The sequence below is a fragment of the Kogia breviceps genome, chromosome 8 (assembly GCF_026419965.1).
Source record: "Kogia breviceps isolate mKogBre1 chromosome 8, mKogBre1 haplotype 1, whole genome shotgun sequence".
Classification (NCBI taxonomy): Eukaryota; Metazoa; Chordata; class Mammalia; order Artiodactyla; family Physeteridae; genus Kogia; species Kogia breviceps.
In genome coordinates this window covers 517,040-532,678 of record NC_081317.1, presented here as the reverse complement: position 1 = coordinate 532,678, position 15,639 = coordinate 517,040, and the positions used below count along the sequence as shown (strand labels likewise).

Sequence of the window (15,639 nt, the reverse complement as noted above, 5' to 3'; positions counted from 1 at the left end):
AGCCCTCCCAAGTTCTCACACACTCGATGCTTTCCCGTGAGCCACCCCACCTCCCATGAAACCCTGCTAGCAGCTCCTCACACAGCTCTCCCCGTTGCAGCAGCCCTGCCACTGCTGTTCTGCTCTCTCCCTCCCTGACGACCTCATGACTGCCTGGCACAGACAGATCACCTGCTGAGGCCCCAGGCCGCTTTACAGGGGCTCCTCTAACCAGGGCGGATTTCCCACGGTTTACTGACGGTCCTGTCGAAGGTGACAATGGTAAACACTGCGCTGGGTGTGCTGTTACATCCCCCCGCCCCCGCAGCCACCAAGGCAGCACCTTGACTTTTTGGCTACTTTGGCCCAACAAGGCTGAACTATATGCTCTCACTCGGCTTGTGCTTCAGCCAAGGGCAAAACCACCATATTGACCCCGTCAGTGTGTCTTTGGGTCACAGCCCAAGACCTTGGGGTGCTGATGGGAACAACGAGTCTCCTTACCTCTAACGGGGAAAACGATTAAAATTGGCTCCTATGTCCAAGTCTAACAGACACCAGACTCTCGCAGCTGCCTTGACGGTTATTAAGATCCCTGGGCGTTCCAGACTCGAGTCCCCAGAGGCTAAAGGCAGCCATGTCACTGACGTTTCCTCCACAACCACTGCTCTCAAAGGAACCAATGGCCAAACTTCTGTCATGGTCCAAAGACATGCTCTCCCAGATGACAATCTGGAAAAATTGACTAGAAACGCATAACAACTGGCCCCAGAAAAGGAAAAACAGTATTGGAAACCTAGTAACTGTTGGTTCGGTAAAAAGAACTCGGGCTTCCCCGGTGGCGCAGCGGTTGAGAGTCCGCCTGCCGATGTGGGGGACGCGAGTTCGTGCCCCGGTCCGGGAGGATCCCACGTGCCGCGGAGCGGCTGGGCCCGTGAGCCGTGGCCGCTGAGCCTGCGCGTCCGGAGCCTGTGCTCCGCAGCGGGAGAGGCCACAACAGTGAGAGGCCCGCGTACCGCAAAAAAAAAAAAAAAAGTTTGAAAAAAAAGAACTCTAGCTTGGGCCAAATAACAATCCAGCCTCCACCAGAAATTCTAAGGTTCTCACTCCTCACCATTGGACATGCATTAAGCCATAGGTCCACTGACGAAAATAGAGCCTTCGCGAACCAACATCAGTGGGGAAACATTCATAAGGCTGCAGAAAGTGTCCACCTGGCTTGTTCCACCCGTCTCACCTGTCCAAATACAATCCAGGCAGGGACTTCCCTGGCGGTCTGGTGGTTCGGACTCCGTGTTCCCAATGCAGGGGGTGCGGGTTCGATTCCTGGTCGGGGAGCCAAGATCCCGCGTGCCACACGGTGGGGCAAAACACACCTCCACGAGAAGCAAAACACAATCCAGGGAGACCCGTTCGCACTGCCCCCAGGCACTGAACTGCCTCACGGACCACTGGAGGTTCGGCAGATGGATCTCATACAGCTTCCCAGCCCCACGGATACGAACGTGTTTAGCCACAAGCTGTATGTTTTCTCACTGGACCAAAGTTTTCCCCTGTAGACAGACCACTGCTTCTTCCAAGGCTAGCATTTTGTTAGAAAAGACTATCCTTCCCTGGGTAATCCCTAACGCCCTTCCCTGGGTAATCCCTCCTTCAGAGTAACTGGGGACCCATTTTACTGGTCCGGTACTTCGAGTAGTCTGTACTGTTTGGCCGGCTTTACGCTCTCACTCTCTTACCATCCCCAATCCACAGGGTTACTCGAATGTTCTAATGGCACTATTGAAACCCGACTGGAGAAACTTACAGAGACTCTCCAACTACCGTGGCCAAAAGCACTGCCGTTTATCCTTCTAAATCTCAGCCCACTCCCTTTGGAACTCATAAACTCTCACCCCTGAGACAGTCACCAGACCTCGGACGCACCCGAGACCGGCCCCTTTTGATCCACTGTTGATAAAGGGAGATATACTTCAATGCTATAGAGGCCTGATTGCTTCTGTTGAAAATAATCATGCTCTGGAAGAGCGATCTTTTCCCAGCTCCCGGGAGATGCAGAGCTTAAGTGTCACAGCTGCAACCCAGAGACTTTGTTGGAAAAGACCCCTGAGTAAGGACCCCCTTCACCCTCGCTGGAAAGCGCCGAATCCGGCCCTGCTAAGCCACCCTGTGCTGTCAGACTCCAAGGAACGGAGCCCTGGGTTCAGGTGACTTATGCCTGAATGAAGCTGCACACCGACTGGAGACCTGAAAGCAAAGATTTCCCCGAACTGAAGAAGATGACATCTGGCCAGATGCCGGAACCCAGCCTGTTAGGTTTCAAATTCACGCGAGTCTCTCTCTCATCTGGACTATTAACTGACTCCGGATTCTTATCCAAATTCATGGTCTACATTCGTAACCTACAGGCTGTATTACTGACAAACAGTTCGTTTCAAATGAGTAAGTCTTTGATAACCCAACACTGTCAATCAACTATACTTCAATGTTAACTAATAAATGAAATAACAAGTCCTTGAAGTTTTGCTATTTGGGGGAAAATTTATCAGCCATGGCTTCACGTTTATTCCTGCACTGTGCCTTCTCAAAGTCCTTATTTCTTTCTGTGTTGACGGTGCCCTTGCTGTATTCACTATTCTAAGACAGACTTTAAATGGGAAATTCCTGAGGGATCTCCCTCCTTCCCCTCCTTGTTACTTGAACGTGACCTCAAGAGGTTTCCAATCTGTGCGCTCTCCCTTCCACGAGGGACACGGTACCCAGGAAAGGTCCTCCCTGGCACTGATGGACAAAAAGTCACTGAATCCATAAAAAACTGATTTTTGATAAGCAATGCTCTCAGAGAAAAATCTTAATCAAAGAGGAGAAATGTGAAAATTAATAAACAGAAACCTTATTTAACAGGAGGCCAGAAGGGGGAGCGCCCACGGCCTACCCCTGCAGCCTCAATTGCAGGCCCAACAGGAAGGTTACTACTTACTACCCAGCAGGAGGAAGGAAGATTTTCTCCCAGCCCAGCAACTGCCCAGCCAATGAGAGACCATCACAGTTCAGCCAATGAAAAGCCACCACACTGAGGACTCCCAGTTTCCTGCAACGGACACTTTGTTTAGAACAGCCCCTCCTAACATCCCCTTCTCCTCTATAAAAGAGTTTCCTCTCCTTTGTTCTCTGCACTTGCTTGTGGTTTGCCCTAGACTGCTTGTCCTGAATTGCAGTTCTTTACTGTTCCCGAATAAACCCGTGTTGCTGGTACAATAACTGGTTGTTTTATTATTTTAGATCAACAGCTCATGTGAGCATCTTTACAACAGCTCTACCAAGTCTTTGTCAGATAATTTCAACACCTGTGTCTTCTCAACCTTGGTACCTGCTGGAGGCCTGTACCTGCTAGTCAAGATCTTCATGGTTCTTCAAGTGCCATAGTTCTTCTGGTTTCTAATATTTTGAATACCACTCTGTGAGACTGGGGTCTTGCCTCCATCCTATGGAGAATGCTGGGCTTTTAGCTGCACCCCCAAGTGGTGGGTCTGGGAACGGGCTGGTCCACTGTTGAGGGCGCTGGTTGGGTCAGGTCCACACAGGCCCGGGAGCAGGTCCAGGGGCTCATAAACACCTTCGCAGGTGGTTTTCCTGACTTTTCCAGGTCCCTAGCTCCCAGCCCCCTCCAGGGTCTCCCTTCCTGGCCCTTGAGCCATGTCCAATGAATACAGCATGCCTAGTCCACGACTGCCTTCCTGGGGTCCCCAGAAAGACCCAGGCCCTGTCCGGGTGACAGCTACGTGGGGTGGGACCAGCAGGAGGGTGACTCCACAGTGGCTTTGATGATCTCCCTCCTCATCCTGGTCCCTGGAGACCCCTCCCTGGGAATTCAAGTGCGACTCTCTTCCTCCCACACAGACCTACTAACGGAGCTGTAGGCACAACGTGTCCCTTCCGGATACTAGGGCGAAGAGTGGATCTGAGTCTCATCCTAATGGCGATGGAAGGTTCTAGACAAGGCAGGTGTGCCCTGAATCTGCCCTCCCCAGGGTGGGGTCTGTCCCTCCAGGGCACACATCCAGGGCAGGGGGTGATGGGGGGTGGCTGTTTGGGGTTGAGGGGGTGAGCCTGGGCACGTAGGCTGGGCCATGCACACTGCAAGGCTTGGAGAGAGCAGCACAGGTGGACAGGGCAGGCTGGGGCCACCTCTGTCCACGCTGTCACCAGGAGGTGAGGACTGGACATCAGACGTCATAAAGGCGTGTGTGTCACAGTGGGTGAGCAGAACACCCCTCATCGATGTGAGCCTGACCTCATCGGTTTAAACAGAGAGCACTCGGGCCTCTCCGTCAGCCACAAACCTTCGCAACCATCTGCTTCTTCCAGGACAGCTGTCCACAGGACCTGGCCTGGCGCCACGTAATGGCATGAACTGTTGGACATGCACATCCGTGCAGAAGCCCCCGTGGGAGGTGCTGGCTCGGTGTTCACCGGTTACACTTTAAGAGCTATTGCCAGACTGTTTTCCAGTAAGGCCACAGCAATTCACGTGATCTCCCCCCCCCCCCCCCACAGTCACCAGCGTAGGGTGACTCATACCCTTTCAATTTTTGCCAAACGAACGGGTGGCAAAAGCACCTCTTTCCCTTCACTGGCTTTCCATCGGCCACTCGATCGCCTCCTCTGTGAGTTGTCGGTTCAGCCCTTTACTCACTTTTCTCTGCTGGCTTTCGTCTCTTTCTCGTCAATACATAAGAACTCCTCGTATGCTAAGGAGCCTTAACCCTTTGCCTGGCCCACTAGCTGCCAGTGCTTCTCCCCCAGGCCTCGCTGGCTGCAGAGACCGGAGCTGACCCGGCCCCGCCCCCACCCACTGCCTCCGGGTCTGCCACCCCTCCCCTCGGTTTTTTGTTCTTTTCCCCAAACGCCTTCCTCATTCGTGCTGGGTTTCACGTCTTTTCTGCCTCACGCTGGTTGGTGGTTATGGGGTGTGAGGGAAGGAACCTTGTGAACCAGATGCAAGACCTCAAGCCTCCCGCGGGCGGACCTCACCAGCCCTTACCCACAGCGGCGAACCCAAAAGACCGCGGGGCAAGCCCACTTGCTTCCGCAGCCCCAGTCCCTCGACTACAGGGTCCCCCGTCAGAGGCTGGGGGAGGGGCAGGGGCACGCGACAAAGCTCCTGGCAGTCCCGGGGTCAGGCCTGCAGGTCACACGGTAATCGTGCCTTCGAAGCACACGGTGAGGGCAGCTGGGTCACGCCGGAGAGCTATCCTCGTGGCCCGCGTGGGCTTTCTTCCGGACATGAATTCTCCTGGCAGCACCCCCCGATGCCAGGCTGCCAGCCCCCAGGCCCCCAGAACCCCAAGGCCTCCCAGCCTTCACCCATGCCATCCCCTGGCAGCCCCCCGCCCTCCCCAGCCCTTGGTGGCCCTGGATGCACCCATCTGGCACCTGCTGATCTGCCCACAGGCAACTGGCCCAGGAGCCACCAGGGTAGCCAAGCCTGGCTGGACCCAAAAGCACCTTGGCCGCTGGAGGGGAGAGTGGTGGCAATGAGCACATGTGGGGAAGACTAGAGGCTAGTGATGGCCAGCTGGTCCTGTGGTCACCTCCCGGCCTCCCACTGTGGCCCCACCGCTGACCACAGGCAGAGAATGGCCTGGGGGAAGGAATGGCCCTCCGCTCTGTGCCCGGGAGTCGGGCAGAGGCTACAGGAGGAGGGCGTCTCTGCCCTCATCTCCCGACCTCACCTGGCTCCTCTGCAGGACCACATCCTGCAGCCGTGTCAAGGACCTACTCTTTTCCCAGACACCTGCCCTGGGAGCCCCGTCCCCAGACCTCTCACGGAGTGTGCCCTTGGCAGGGCAGGCCTAGCGGCTCCAGCCCCTCAGTCCAGGCCAGGCTGTGCAGACGGCCACCGCAGCAACAACTTCACACCAGTGGGCCCAGGATCTCCTGGGCCCAGGGAGGTAGCGGACGGTGGGCGCCGAGACAGGAGACCCACGTGGCGGCCGCAGCAGAGGATCAGGTTTAATGGTCACTCTAAGGGAGGGCGTACATGTTTCAGAGCCCGGCGCAAGCCCCCGCCCCCCCTTGGCTGGGGCACGGCCAGGCGTCTCAGACCAGGCTCTGCAAAGGGGGCCAGCCCCCGAGCCCCAGCTATGTACAAGAGAGCTCGCCCACTGGGCCGCGGGCCAGGCTTCAAGCCCACAGAGCACCGGCCGCCCAGCTCTCGGGTCCTGGCTACAGGGTCCAGGCCCCCATGTGGCGTGCAGCACGGCTCTCGGCCACCAGGGCCCAGCCCCGGCAGGCGCCGCCAAGACCCCAAGCCTCTGCACCAGGAGAGGCCTTCAGAGCTCGGCCACCAAAAGCTGAGCTGGACGGCAGCGGGGAGCTGGGCGGGCCTGGGCGGCCGGGGAGCAGGCAGGGCCTGGCTCGACCCAGCGCCCGCTCTGAGAGAAAGGAAGCGTGCCCCCCAGCTGCCGCCCGGGCACCCCTGCCGAGCCGGCGCAGCCGAGGTCAGCTAAGCAGGGGCAGCGAGAGCAACGCGAGCAGACGATCCGGGACGCGGCCGGGGACGCAGCCAGGCCGGGCGGGCGGGCCGCCCTGGTGCTGGTGATCGGATACGGCAGGGCTGGGGCGCTGGGGCCGACAAGGTCCTGAACACGCGTTGAGCCGGGTGGTCTACGCCGTGACTAGTAACGTAGCACTTAACTAGTTAACCAGTAACGCTGCTTCCCTCTGAATCGTCTCAGGGGTGGTAGAAAATTGCACTTATTTCTCTGACCTGCACGGGAGCCGCCCCAGAGCTGCAGCCTCCGGGCGAGGCCGAGACCCGGTCAACGTCCACCGGCCGCGGCGGCTCCTCCCGGGCGCGGGGGCTGGGACCTCTTTGACCCGTGATGCCTTGAGGACCAGACCCCTAGAAGGTAACCTGAGCGACGTCTGAGGGTGCCCTGAAGTGGCCGTGAAGACCAGGCCCCACACGGTACCGGGCAGCGCACAGCGGCCCAGCCCCAGTCGCTGGTCTGAGGAAGCGGCCGCGTGGTGGACCCGCCCCTCACAGAACGTCCTCAAAGTCCAGCAGCTTCGAGTGCTGGCGGCTTTTCCACAGGCGGTACAGCCGGAAGTCAAAGTAGGTCTCGATCATCTGCTTCCCTGAGGCAGGAGGGGCGAGGCCGGGGCTCAGGCCACCGTCCCCCGGAACCCAGCCCACCACCGGGGGCCAGCCCGGCAAACTCACCTTGGGCTGACAGCTCCAGGGGGGACTCGAAGGTGACCCTGTAAGGGGTCATGAGGGTCCTGAGGTTCTGGAACAGCTGAAAAGAGGGGGTGGGCCGTGAGCTCAGGGCAGGGGAAGAGAGAGATGAGGCGGATCGGGGGCTGGGGAGCAGGACCCCCCTGTAGCTGGTGATGCCCAGGCATGGGGGTTTGTCCGGGAGGCTGAGAAGGGAAAGGGAACCTGGAGAGAAATGGGGGTTCTATCAACCCCTCACAGGTCTGGGGTCCGCAGGCTGCTGTGGGGTCTGGGCCCCATACCTTCTCCCCGTTGGGGTTCCCCAGGACGTAGCAGCCCATGACGTGGATGACGTTCGGCTCCGGGTTCACTTTGCTCATCAGGCGGCTCAACCGCTTCCAGAAGCTGCCGGGGGAGGGGTGGTCACAGGTGGCCTCCAGCCCGACCCCCAGGTGCGAGGGGGCATCACAGGAGGCGCTGCGGGGACACGGTGCCCCCCAGCAGATGCCGCCTCCAGCTCCCCGGCCTCCCAGGCCCCCCCAGCTCACTGGATCATGTCCTCTTCCTTCTCCACTTTGGCAAAGGTGGCCACCTTGTTCTTGAGCAAGTACAGGTGTCCTGGGCCGCCCTGTGAGAGGCTGCAGCTAGCCGACGGGGCCGCGCACCGGAGGTGTCCGACCACCACTGCCCCCAACCCGTGCAAATGCGAACGTGCATGCCCAGGGAGGTGGCACCCTCCACCCGCCACCCCTGGGCAGGAAGGGCTGAGCCCTACCTGGCAGAAAATCAGCATCTTCCAGATTTTGGCCCCCTTGTGATAGACGTTCAGCTTCTTCTCTATCTCCTCTGCGGAGACAGAGGTGTGAGTGCCGCCCCCAGCAGCCCCGAGACCAGAGGGGGGGGGGGGCGGGGGGGACGGAGCGCTTACCCAGAATGTCCTCGAAGGTGGCGTGCTCGTGGTCCTGGGGCAGACGGAAGCCAGCCCCACGTCAGAGCCCTTCTCAGACAGCACCCCCCACCCGACACCGCGACGGGGGCTGGCAGGCACTCACGTAGAGGATGGGAATGATGGAGGGGTCGTCCCTGCGGAGGATGGTGGGGATGTACTCAGCTTTGGGCACCTTAGAGGAGATGAGCTGAGGATAACAGGGGAGCCGCTCAGTGCCCGGGCCGCCTCGGAGCCAGTGGGCAGCAGGAGCCCCCCTGAGATCCCCCTCCCCACTGCTGAGCAGCCTGCAACAGCTGTGTGGGGCCTCACCATGACCTTGGGTGGCACGAAGCCCTCAGTGTCACAGGCTACAGCCTCCAGGCCCCTCTCCGTCTCCCAGTCCAGGTCCTCAAAGGCCTCGCCCAAGGTGCAATGTGAGCTCTGCAGATCACTACCTGTAGGGCAGGATGTGCCACCGGGCCTGAGGGCCATCTGCAGCGCCTCCTATCCCGGCTGCAACCCCCAGAGATGGGTGGAGGCCAGAGCCAGCGAGCCACGTCCCGGAGGGTCCTCCAGGTCAGCGAGAAACCCAGGGTGGGGGAGAGAGCCAAGCTGAGGACCCCAGCAGCCCGGCAAGACTGGCGGCTGCCACTAGCCTGACTGGGCAGGTGGTGGACCCTGGTGCAAGGCCAGTGGGAGCCGGAGGGCAAGGGTCAGCTCCAGCCAGGCGTGCCTGGCGCCCGGGGCCAAGGAGGAGTCTGGCACTGCTCTTCAGGTTTCGGGCATGAGAGCGGCACCAGGCCAGGGCAGCCAGCAAGCCGCAGCCCTTAGTTACCCCTGCCCAGAAGATCGGAGGTGCCGGAGCGCCCTCGCCAGTCTGGTAAACTGGGGTTCAGCAAAGGCGCAGAAGCCTAGCTGCACCCCGCCCCCGGGGTTGGGAGCGCAGGACTGGGGGCCTAGGGGAGCCTCTGGGAGAGGTGTGCTGGCCTGCGCCGCAGGGCACCTACTGTCTCGGGAGTCGTGGGAGGTGTCGGCGGCTTTCATGGGGGTGGGGTCGCTCCAGGACCGGCTGAAGCTCCGCTCGCGCCGCTCGGCGAACGCTGCAGCGAAAGCAGAACCCATTAGGGGCGGGGCGTGCAGCCACACGAGGTGGACAGGGGCTGGCTGGGGAGGACGTGGGGACCGTGAGGGGGTCCGGAGAGCGGCAGACGCCACTGCGGCGGGAGGGGCGGGAGTGGGGAGCGCGGACGGTCGACAGCGGACAAGGCCAGTGCTGGGTGGACGTGGGCGGAGTCTGGGTGCAGGGGCGGGGCCCTGTCCTGGGGCGGAGCCTGGGAGTGGGAAGGTGCCCGCGGGGCCGCCGCGGGGCCTGGGGACGCGGGCGTTCGGGGCGCAGAGAGCAGCACGCGAAACCCCAGCCGGCCAAGAACAGCGCGCCCCCGCTCGCCCGCCCGCGCCGCTCCCGGGCCTTACTCTGGGCCTTCACCCGCCGGCTGCCGACCATGCGCAGGTGTTTGCGGAAGTTCCTGGGGGCGGAAGCACCGGGGCCGGTGAGGGCCGCGAGGGTGGAGCCCCGTCCCACACGCTCTCCTCCCCACTGCTTGCTGGCCACCGTCCCAACATTGCCCCTTGCCGCGAGGGATGCCCTCCCGGCGCCCCCAGCTCTCCCACAGGCAAATCCCACCCAATCCGTCTCCTCCCGGGCGGGCTCCCCCTTTGCCGTCTGCACAAAGGCACGGTAAGCCAGCCTCCTCCTGCAGCCCCACCCCCTCCCGGGACCGCCCCCTCGGGACCCTGTGCGCGCGGGTCTCCCAACGCCGCTGCCCGCGCTCCCCTTCTCTCCTGCGCCCAGGCACTCTGAACCCCGGAGCCTCCCTCCCCGCGTGGTCAAGGGCTCCTGCTTCCTGCACACCGTGGCCCGGGCAGCACAGCTGTCCCCAGGCGTGAGGTGGGTTTGGGGCTGGCAGATGCCCCCTCCCCTGCCGCTGGGTCCCTGGGCCACCTCAGAAGCAGGTCTCTTTCACCCCAAACTTTGTGCCCTGCGAAAGCCCAACTTCCAAGACGGACAGACGGGCTTCCTGGACACATCTCTGAGGTGGGTGGGGCTTAGGGAGGGTAAGCCTGGCTGCTGACCCCACTGCTCTGGGCTTCAAGGGCCAGAAGAAGGCCCAGGGGGGCCAGCTGGCTGCAGTTCAGCTGTCACTGTACCCCAAAAACACAGGCCTAGGGGCTCAGGCCACATGACCTTTCCTGCCTGCCGCGTCCCCAGAGCAGGGCCAGGCCAGTGTTCGCCACCGCCCTTCCCCCACCAGGTCTGCTGGGCTGGGTGGGCCCAGGCTAGACCAGCACAGACGAGAGACGGACCCTGGTGGCGAGTGGCTGGCAGGCCCTACCTCTGGATTACAGACGCGGAATCATTCTCCCGTTTCCGGCGTTTCCTCTCCGCGTAGCCCCTGAACACCCTGGGAGACCGCCACGAGTCAGCGCCGCCCGTGGCCGCAGGCAAGAGGGACAGAGACGTGGGGACAGAGGCTCGAGCACAGGGCCCAGCGGGGCACCCGGGGCGCTGGGCCAGGCAGAAGGTCCTGGCCTGCCTCGCCCTGGCCTCGGCCCAGTTCCCGCAGGCCCTGCCGTAGCCTTGGCGCTCGCTGGGACCCAGCACGCCCTCATGGTCAAGGCCCAGGTCCCTGGCCTGCCCCAACCGACTTGGGGGTGGGAGAGTCTCCCAGGGACAACCGCCACGCCCTCAGGCTCGAGGTCCACACGGTACTTACGAGATGCTAGAGTCGAGGCGGGAAGGGGCAGCGTGAGAGAGAAGACACAGTGAGCAGAGACCCTCAGACCCCCAACCGCCCTTCAGTTTGTTCCTTTCTTGTCATTGACCCGGAGGGTCCCTCACAGGCACCCCAGGCACCAGCAGGGTGCCAGCTATGCCGCAGGCCAGCCCTTGAAAGGGCAGCAGATGCGGAAGTCACCGCGGCCCAGGCCACCAGGTGCTGTGACCTCGTCAGGCTGCACAGAGGCCTGAGGGTGCCCTGCCGACCCCGGGTCCAGCAGCGAAGGTCACGGCCCCCAGCCAGCCCAAGGGCGGTGGTGCGCTCCCCAGGGTAGCATATGCAGGAGGCAGCTTCTTCGGTATCGGGGACACTGCAGCAGGGTCCCTCCCTGAAAGGAAGCCCCGACAGAACACGCAGCTGTGCGAAGGTCAAGAGCATGCCCTCCAGGGGACTAAGTTGCGATCGCTTGCAGTGCACACGAAACACAAGTAGGCTGCTGTTTAGGGCGTGCGTGAAGGCGGAGCTGGGGGACGCGGGGCAGCGAACCACCTCTGCTGGTGACTGCATTAGCTGCAGCCCCCAGCCAGGTCCGCGCAGGACAGGATGGACGGCCCGGAGGGACTGTGAGGGGCAGGGCCGCGGGGGAGGGGCCGCGGGGGTTAAGAGCAGCCAGGCCCGCCGGCCTTCAGACTGACATGTTTAGGCAGAGCTGGCGGAACGGGGCGCGGGGCACGCCGGCTGCTCAGAAGCAGCCACGCAGGTGGGCTCAGAGGCCGGGAGAGGAGCCGGCAGTGATTCCCGAGCACCAGGAAGAGGGCGCCCGGCCCGGGCCCAGCACACATCAGATGTGACTCACGCTTGCATTGCTGTGGTTGCTGTCTGGAAACTGAACAGGTTTTCCTTGGGGAACCAGGTACGGATGGGGATGTCATCTGGAAGAGACCGAAGCAGCAGTGACTAGGCTGGCTCAGGGGCTCCTGAAGTCTTGACCCGTGCCTGTCGGGGAAGGGGATGCTTCTGCCACGGACGGTGGAGGAGAAGCACCGGGGCTCCCCAGCCCCACCCCGGGTCGGGGGCCGCCGCAGGGCCAGCGGGCTCGGGTGTCCGCTCAGCTGTTCGAGGCGCGGCAGCTCAGCGGCTTGGTGACACTTCTCCTTGCTTAGCTCGCCCTCTGCTACCCACAGCTGACGCATGTTCTTCTGAGAGCACAGCCTGCCTCCGGGGTGCCCAGGGAAAGGACTGACTTTGTCTCCATTTAAGCAGGAGGGGAAGGGCAGGGACAATGGCTGCAGCCTCTCCTTGGGGTCTCCAGGGCCTTCTCTGCGGCCCACTCTGGCGTCCACTTGGTTGGACCTCCCCTCCCCCAGACCCTTCTCGGAGGGCGAGATGGAGGCCCTCACCGGGCGTGGAGACCGCCCCTTCCCAGGGCCCCGATAACCACTAGACAGAGTGGGTGAAGGTCACTCTACCCTCTTCTCTGACCCCTGTCCCAGCCCCTGGCCTGGGTGCATCAGAGAACCATGAGGTAGTGGAGGTGAACGGCCCACACCCCAGGCTTGTGCCCTGAGGCCCAGCTGGGTTGCTGATTTGGAGGCCCAAGAGGTGCCCTGAGAGCACGTGCCAGGTCTGCTAGGTAGAATTCTGCTCTCAGGAGATGACAACCTCAGAGCCAGGAAGCATGGGGCCACTTGAATGTCCCAGGGAGGCCTCCTGCCGACAGCAGGCCTCCGGGGCTCCGCAGCCACGGGCACAGCTCGACCATCCTGGGGAGGGCCCCACTAGCTGGCTGGGCCCAGGCAATCAGGCACCTCGCTTGGTGAGTGGGCCCCAGGGCAGGGACTGTTCCCCAGGACTCCCTGGAGGCAGCCCCATCTTCCCGTTCAGCCAGGTTTTCTGCCTGCTCAACCCTTAAGACCCTCCCAGGCCCCCTCCTTGGGGAAGTACTCCGAAGATGTGGTGCTGGCAAGGCTAAAGCCGACCGCGAGGCTTGAGGTGGGGCACGGGTTGTGGCGGCAGGTGGCCGGCTGCAGGCCACGACCTGGGCACCCTGCTCTGCCCAAGCCTCACAGTGCTTGCTGCTGGCCGACCCCAGCCCCAGCATCCTGCCTGAAGCTGCCCAGGCCCCGAGCGAGCCCCCTCACCAGACACGCGGTCAACGCTGTACATCCTCTCCAGCTTCTTGCGGCGGCTCGCGGCCTCAGGCAGAGGCGGCTGGTCCGGCCCAAAGGCCTGAGGGGAAGGACTGGGGGTGAGCTGGGCGCAGCCGGGACATTCCTTGGAGCCCTGGCGGCTGCCTGCCCAGCTCTGGCAGGCTCTGCTGATGTCCTCGCGGCTGCCGCCCGGGCTGGCGCGCAGGGGCCGATGGCTGTGGTGGCGGGGGTGCCGCTCCCGCTGCTGTGGTCCCTTCACCGCAGCCAGCTCGATGGCCTCGGCCTCCGGGCCGGGCAGCAGGGCCGGCTCCCCGGAGATGGTGTACACACGGGGCTGGGGGCCCTCGCCGGCCGGCTTCCCACTGACGGCCTCCTCCGGGAGGCTGCCCTCATAGCGGCCGTTGGAGATGAGGGAGAGGCGGCGCTTGTTCTGGGGGGCAGGCTGCATCTCGGGGGACCCGTCGTGGCCAGAGTAGGCGTCAGCCAGCAGGTGGTCTGGGGGAGAGGCACCAGGGGAGCTTGTGGCCTGCTGGCCCTGCCCTCCCAGTCTCCGGGTATTCTGAAGGCAGGGAATGAACACCCATCGGGTGCCTGGCCCGCTGACCGAACCCTGGGCCCTGACGACTTCAGAAGAGGTATTTCTGAGCTGCGCACTCCCCCTAGAGGTTCACGTCTCATGCCTATCGTCTCATGCCTATCGGGGCCCCCAGTCCCTCTTACGTGCGTGTGGGCGATAGGCTGTGCTACCTGTGGGAGATGGCGGGGGGCAGAAACGAGCAGGCCACCTCCCAGCCTGCCACCACGCCCGTGTGCCCAGTGCCAACTTCTCCCCTCCCCCCCACCAGCTGGCCCCCAGAGACAGTGGTGCCAGTCCTGGGGGTGCCAGGAGGCCTGTTGCCATGCCAACGGCCCAAGCTGGGTGGGTGCCATGGTGATGAGTGACTCGGAGCTCCTCCTGGGGCTCTGGGCCAGGCGGGGCACAGGGCGTGAGGAAGCCAACCCAGCAGGGCACTAGCTGCCTGCTCACACCCCACAGTGCGCAAGGGCTGGGCCTGACCTGGACAGGAGACAGCATCCCCTCGCCTAGGTTGGGGGGCTGTGGGGGGGCCCCGTCCCAGCCCCCGTCCGTCCCAACCCCCGTCCGTCCCAACCCCCGTCCCAACTCTGCCTCACGTGCCCTTACCTGCACCGTTTCGGTTCTCGGGGTGACTCTGGGACAGGTACTCGCCAAACGCTCGGGCTGCTCTGAGGGGTGGACAGCGGGGTGCGCCGTCAGTGCACACCACCCACCCTGGCGTCCCCACCCCACGCAGGCCCTCGGCGCCAGCAAGGGAGGGCTCAGGGGTCACCCCCAACAAGCACTCCTATCCCACCTCAGAATGCCCAGGGCCGGCAGGTCGCAGTTCGGGGACCCTTGGGTGTCGGTGCACCTTGGCCGGACCTGCAGGCGGAGCCCAGGTCTGCTCTCCATCCAGTCCCTGCCACCCAGTGTGTGTGAGGGTCGTGAGGTCGTGCAGCTCGCCCACCGCAGCCTCAGGGAAGGGAGCCGCACGGAGGTGGGGGCGGGGCGCCGGCTGCGAGCACGCTGCGGGGGCGGGGGCGGCGCTGGCCCCGGCGGTCGGTCCGCCGCACTCACCGCACTTTGGCCGCCACCGAGGACATGGCCTCGCTCCGCAGCGCCCTCCTCCGGGAGGCGACGGCGCCCATGGTCGAGGCGGCGGCGCATCCCCAGGCCTCAGAGCGCGCCCCGCGCCCGTCGCCTCCGTCGGGGGAGCCGCGCCGCGCCGGAGATCGGGCTCGGGCTCGGTTTCGGGTTCGGGCTCGGGTTCGGGACCCGCATGGCCGTGCCGATCCCTCCGCGCACCCCGCCGCACCGAACAGCACTGCCAGGCCCGGGGGTGGCGCTCCGCCCACCGCGACGTCAGGGCAGGGGCGGGGCTCGGCGGGGCCGCCCCCGTTACGTCAGGGCTGGGGCCGGGCCGTCCACTGCCACGGCAGGGCGAGGAAGGCTCCGCCCACCGTAACGACAGAGCCGGGCGGGGCCCAGAAGGGACGAGGCTGAAGCCCCGCCCACCACGGCGACAGTGGGCGAGGCGTGGGGGCGTGGGGGCGTGGGGGGCCGGGTTGGGCGGCAGGGGGCAGGACCAACCGTCTCTCCGCCCTCTCAGCGTTGCCTCTGGAGCTGGGAAACCGAGGCCCGCGGTCCCCTGACCACGGGTCCTGGGCCCTCCGGTCAAGGGTCTCCCTGCTCTCGCAGACCCACGTGCCCTGCTCCGAGACCTGCAGGGATCGTGGACTCCAAAGTCATAAAACTAACAGGTCCTCTTTTTTGTACAAAAGGACCCCCCCTGGCGCTATTTAATCATCTGAGAAGGTGCGGGCATCATCTTAGGGAAGACTCTTGTGTGTACAGAATGGAAACAATGCCTGAGAGCTCGGGAGGGCCTCATCCTTGGTTTGGGGGGATCGCAGCTGCACCCCAGACCTTGGGTGTCCTGCCTGGCTGGCTTGGGGTCCTGGGGTCCCCGCATGGTGACCACTCCCCCCTGCAGCCTCAGGACTGTGGGGCTGCCCATCTTGGTG

General features: G+C 63.3%; 1 protein-coding gene across 3 annotated transcripts; it reads right to left on the bottom strand.

The window, feature by feature from the left end:
* Positions 1-5,969: 5,969 nt before the first annotated feature.
* Positions 5,970-14,985, bottom strand: NSMF (NMDA receptor synaptonuclear signaling and neuronal migration factor). Of its 3 annotated transcripts, XM_067040211.1 has the most exons (16): positions 14,693-14,969; positions 14,240-14,301; positions 13,048-13,551; positions 11,763-11,838; positions 10,904-10,909; positions 10,523-10,591; positions 9,603-9,655; positions 9,137-9,229; positions 8,460-8,584; positions 8,254-8,337; positions 8,130-8,163; positions 7,977-8,047; positions 7,750-7,829; positions 7,504-7,606; positions 7,208-7,283; positions 5,970-7,122 (listed from the first exon to the last, which is right to left on the bottom strand). In XM_067040211.1, exons 1-16 carry the CDS (start codon positions 14,761-14,763, stop codon positions 7,025-7,027), a joined length of 1,605 nt encoding a protein of 534 aa, XP_066896312.1. In that variant the 5' UTR covers positions 14,764-14,969; the 3' UTR covers positions 5,970-7,024. The 3 variants fall into 3 exon arrangements, with proteins under 3 accessions (XP_066896312.1, XP_058929192.1, XP_058929193.1); XM_059073209.2 differs by lacking the exon at positions 10,904-10,909 and having other exon boundaries at positions 14,693-14,985; XM_059073210.2 differs by lacking the exons at positions 10,523-10,591; positions 10,904-10,909.
* Positions 14,986-15,639: the final 654 nt, after the last annotated feature.

Coding starts and splice junctions, on each gene's coding strand:
- NSMF (XM_067040211.1), bottom strand. CDS start 14,763: ATGGGCGCCGTCGCCTCCCGGAGGAGGGCGCTGCGGAGCGAGGCCATG. Junction 13,552..14,239: donor CGAGAACCGAAACGGTGCAG/GTAAGGGCACGT, acceptor CCTCTCCCCCAG/ACCACCTGCTGGCTGACGCC. Junction 8,164..8,253: donor CCATCATTCCCATCCTCTAC/GTGAGTGCCTGC, acceptor CGTCTGCCCCAG/GACCACGAGCACGCCACCTT.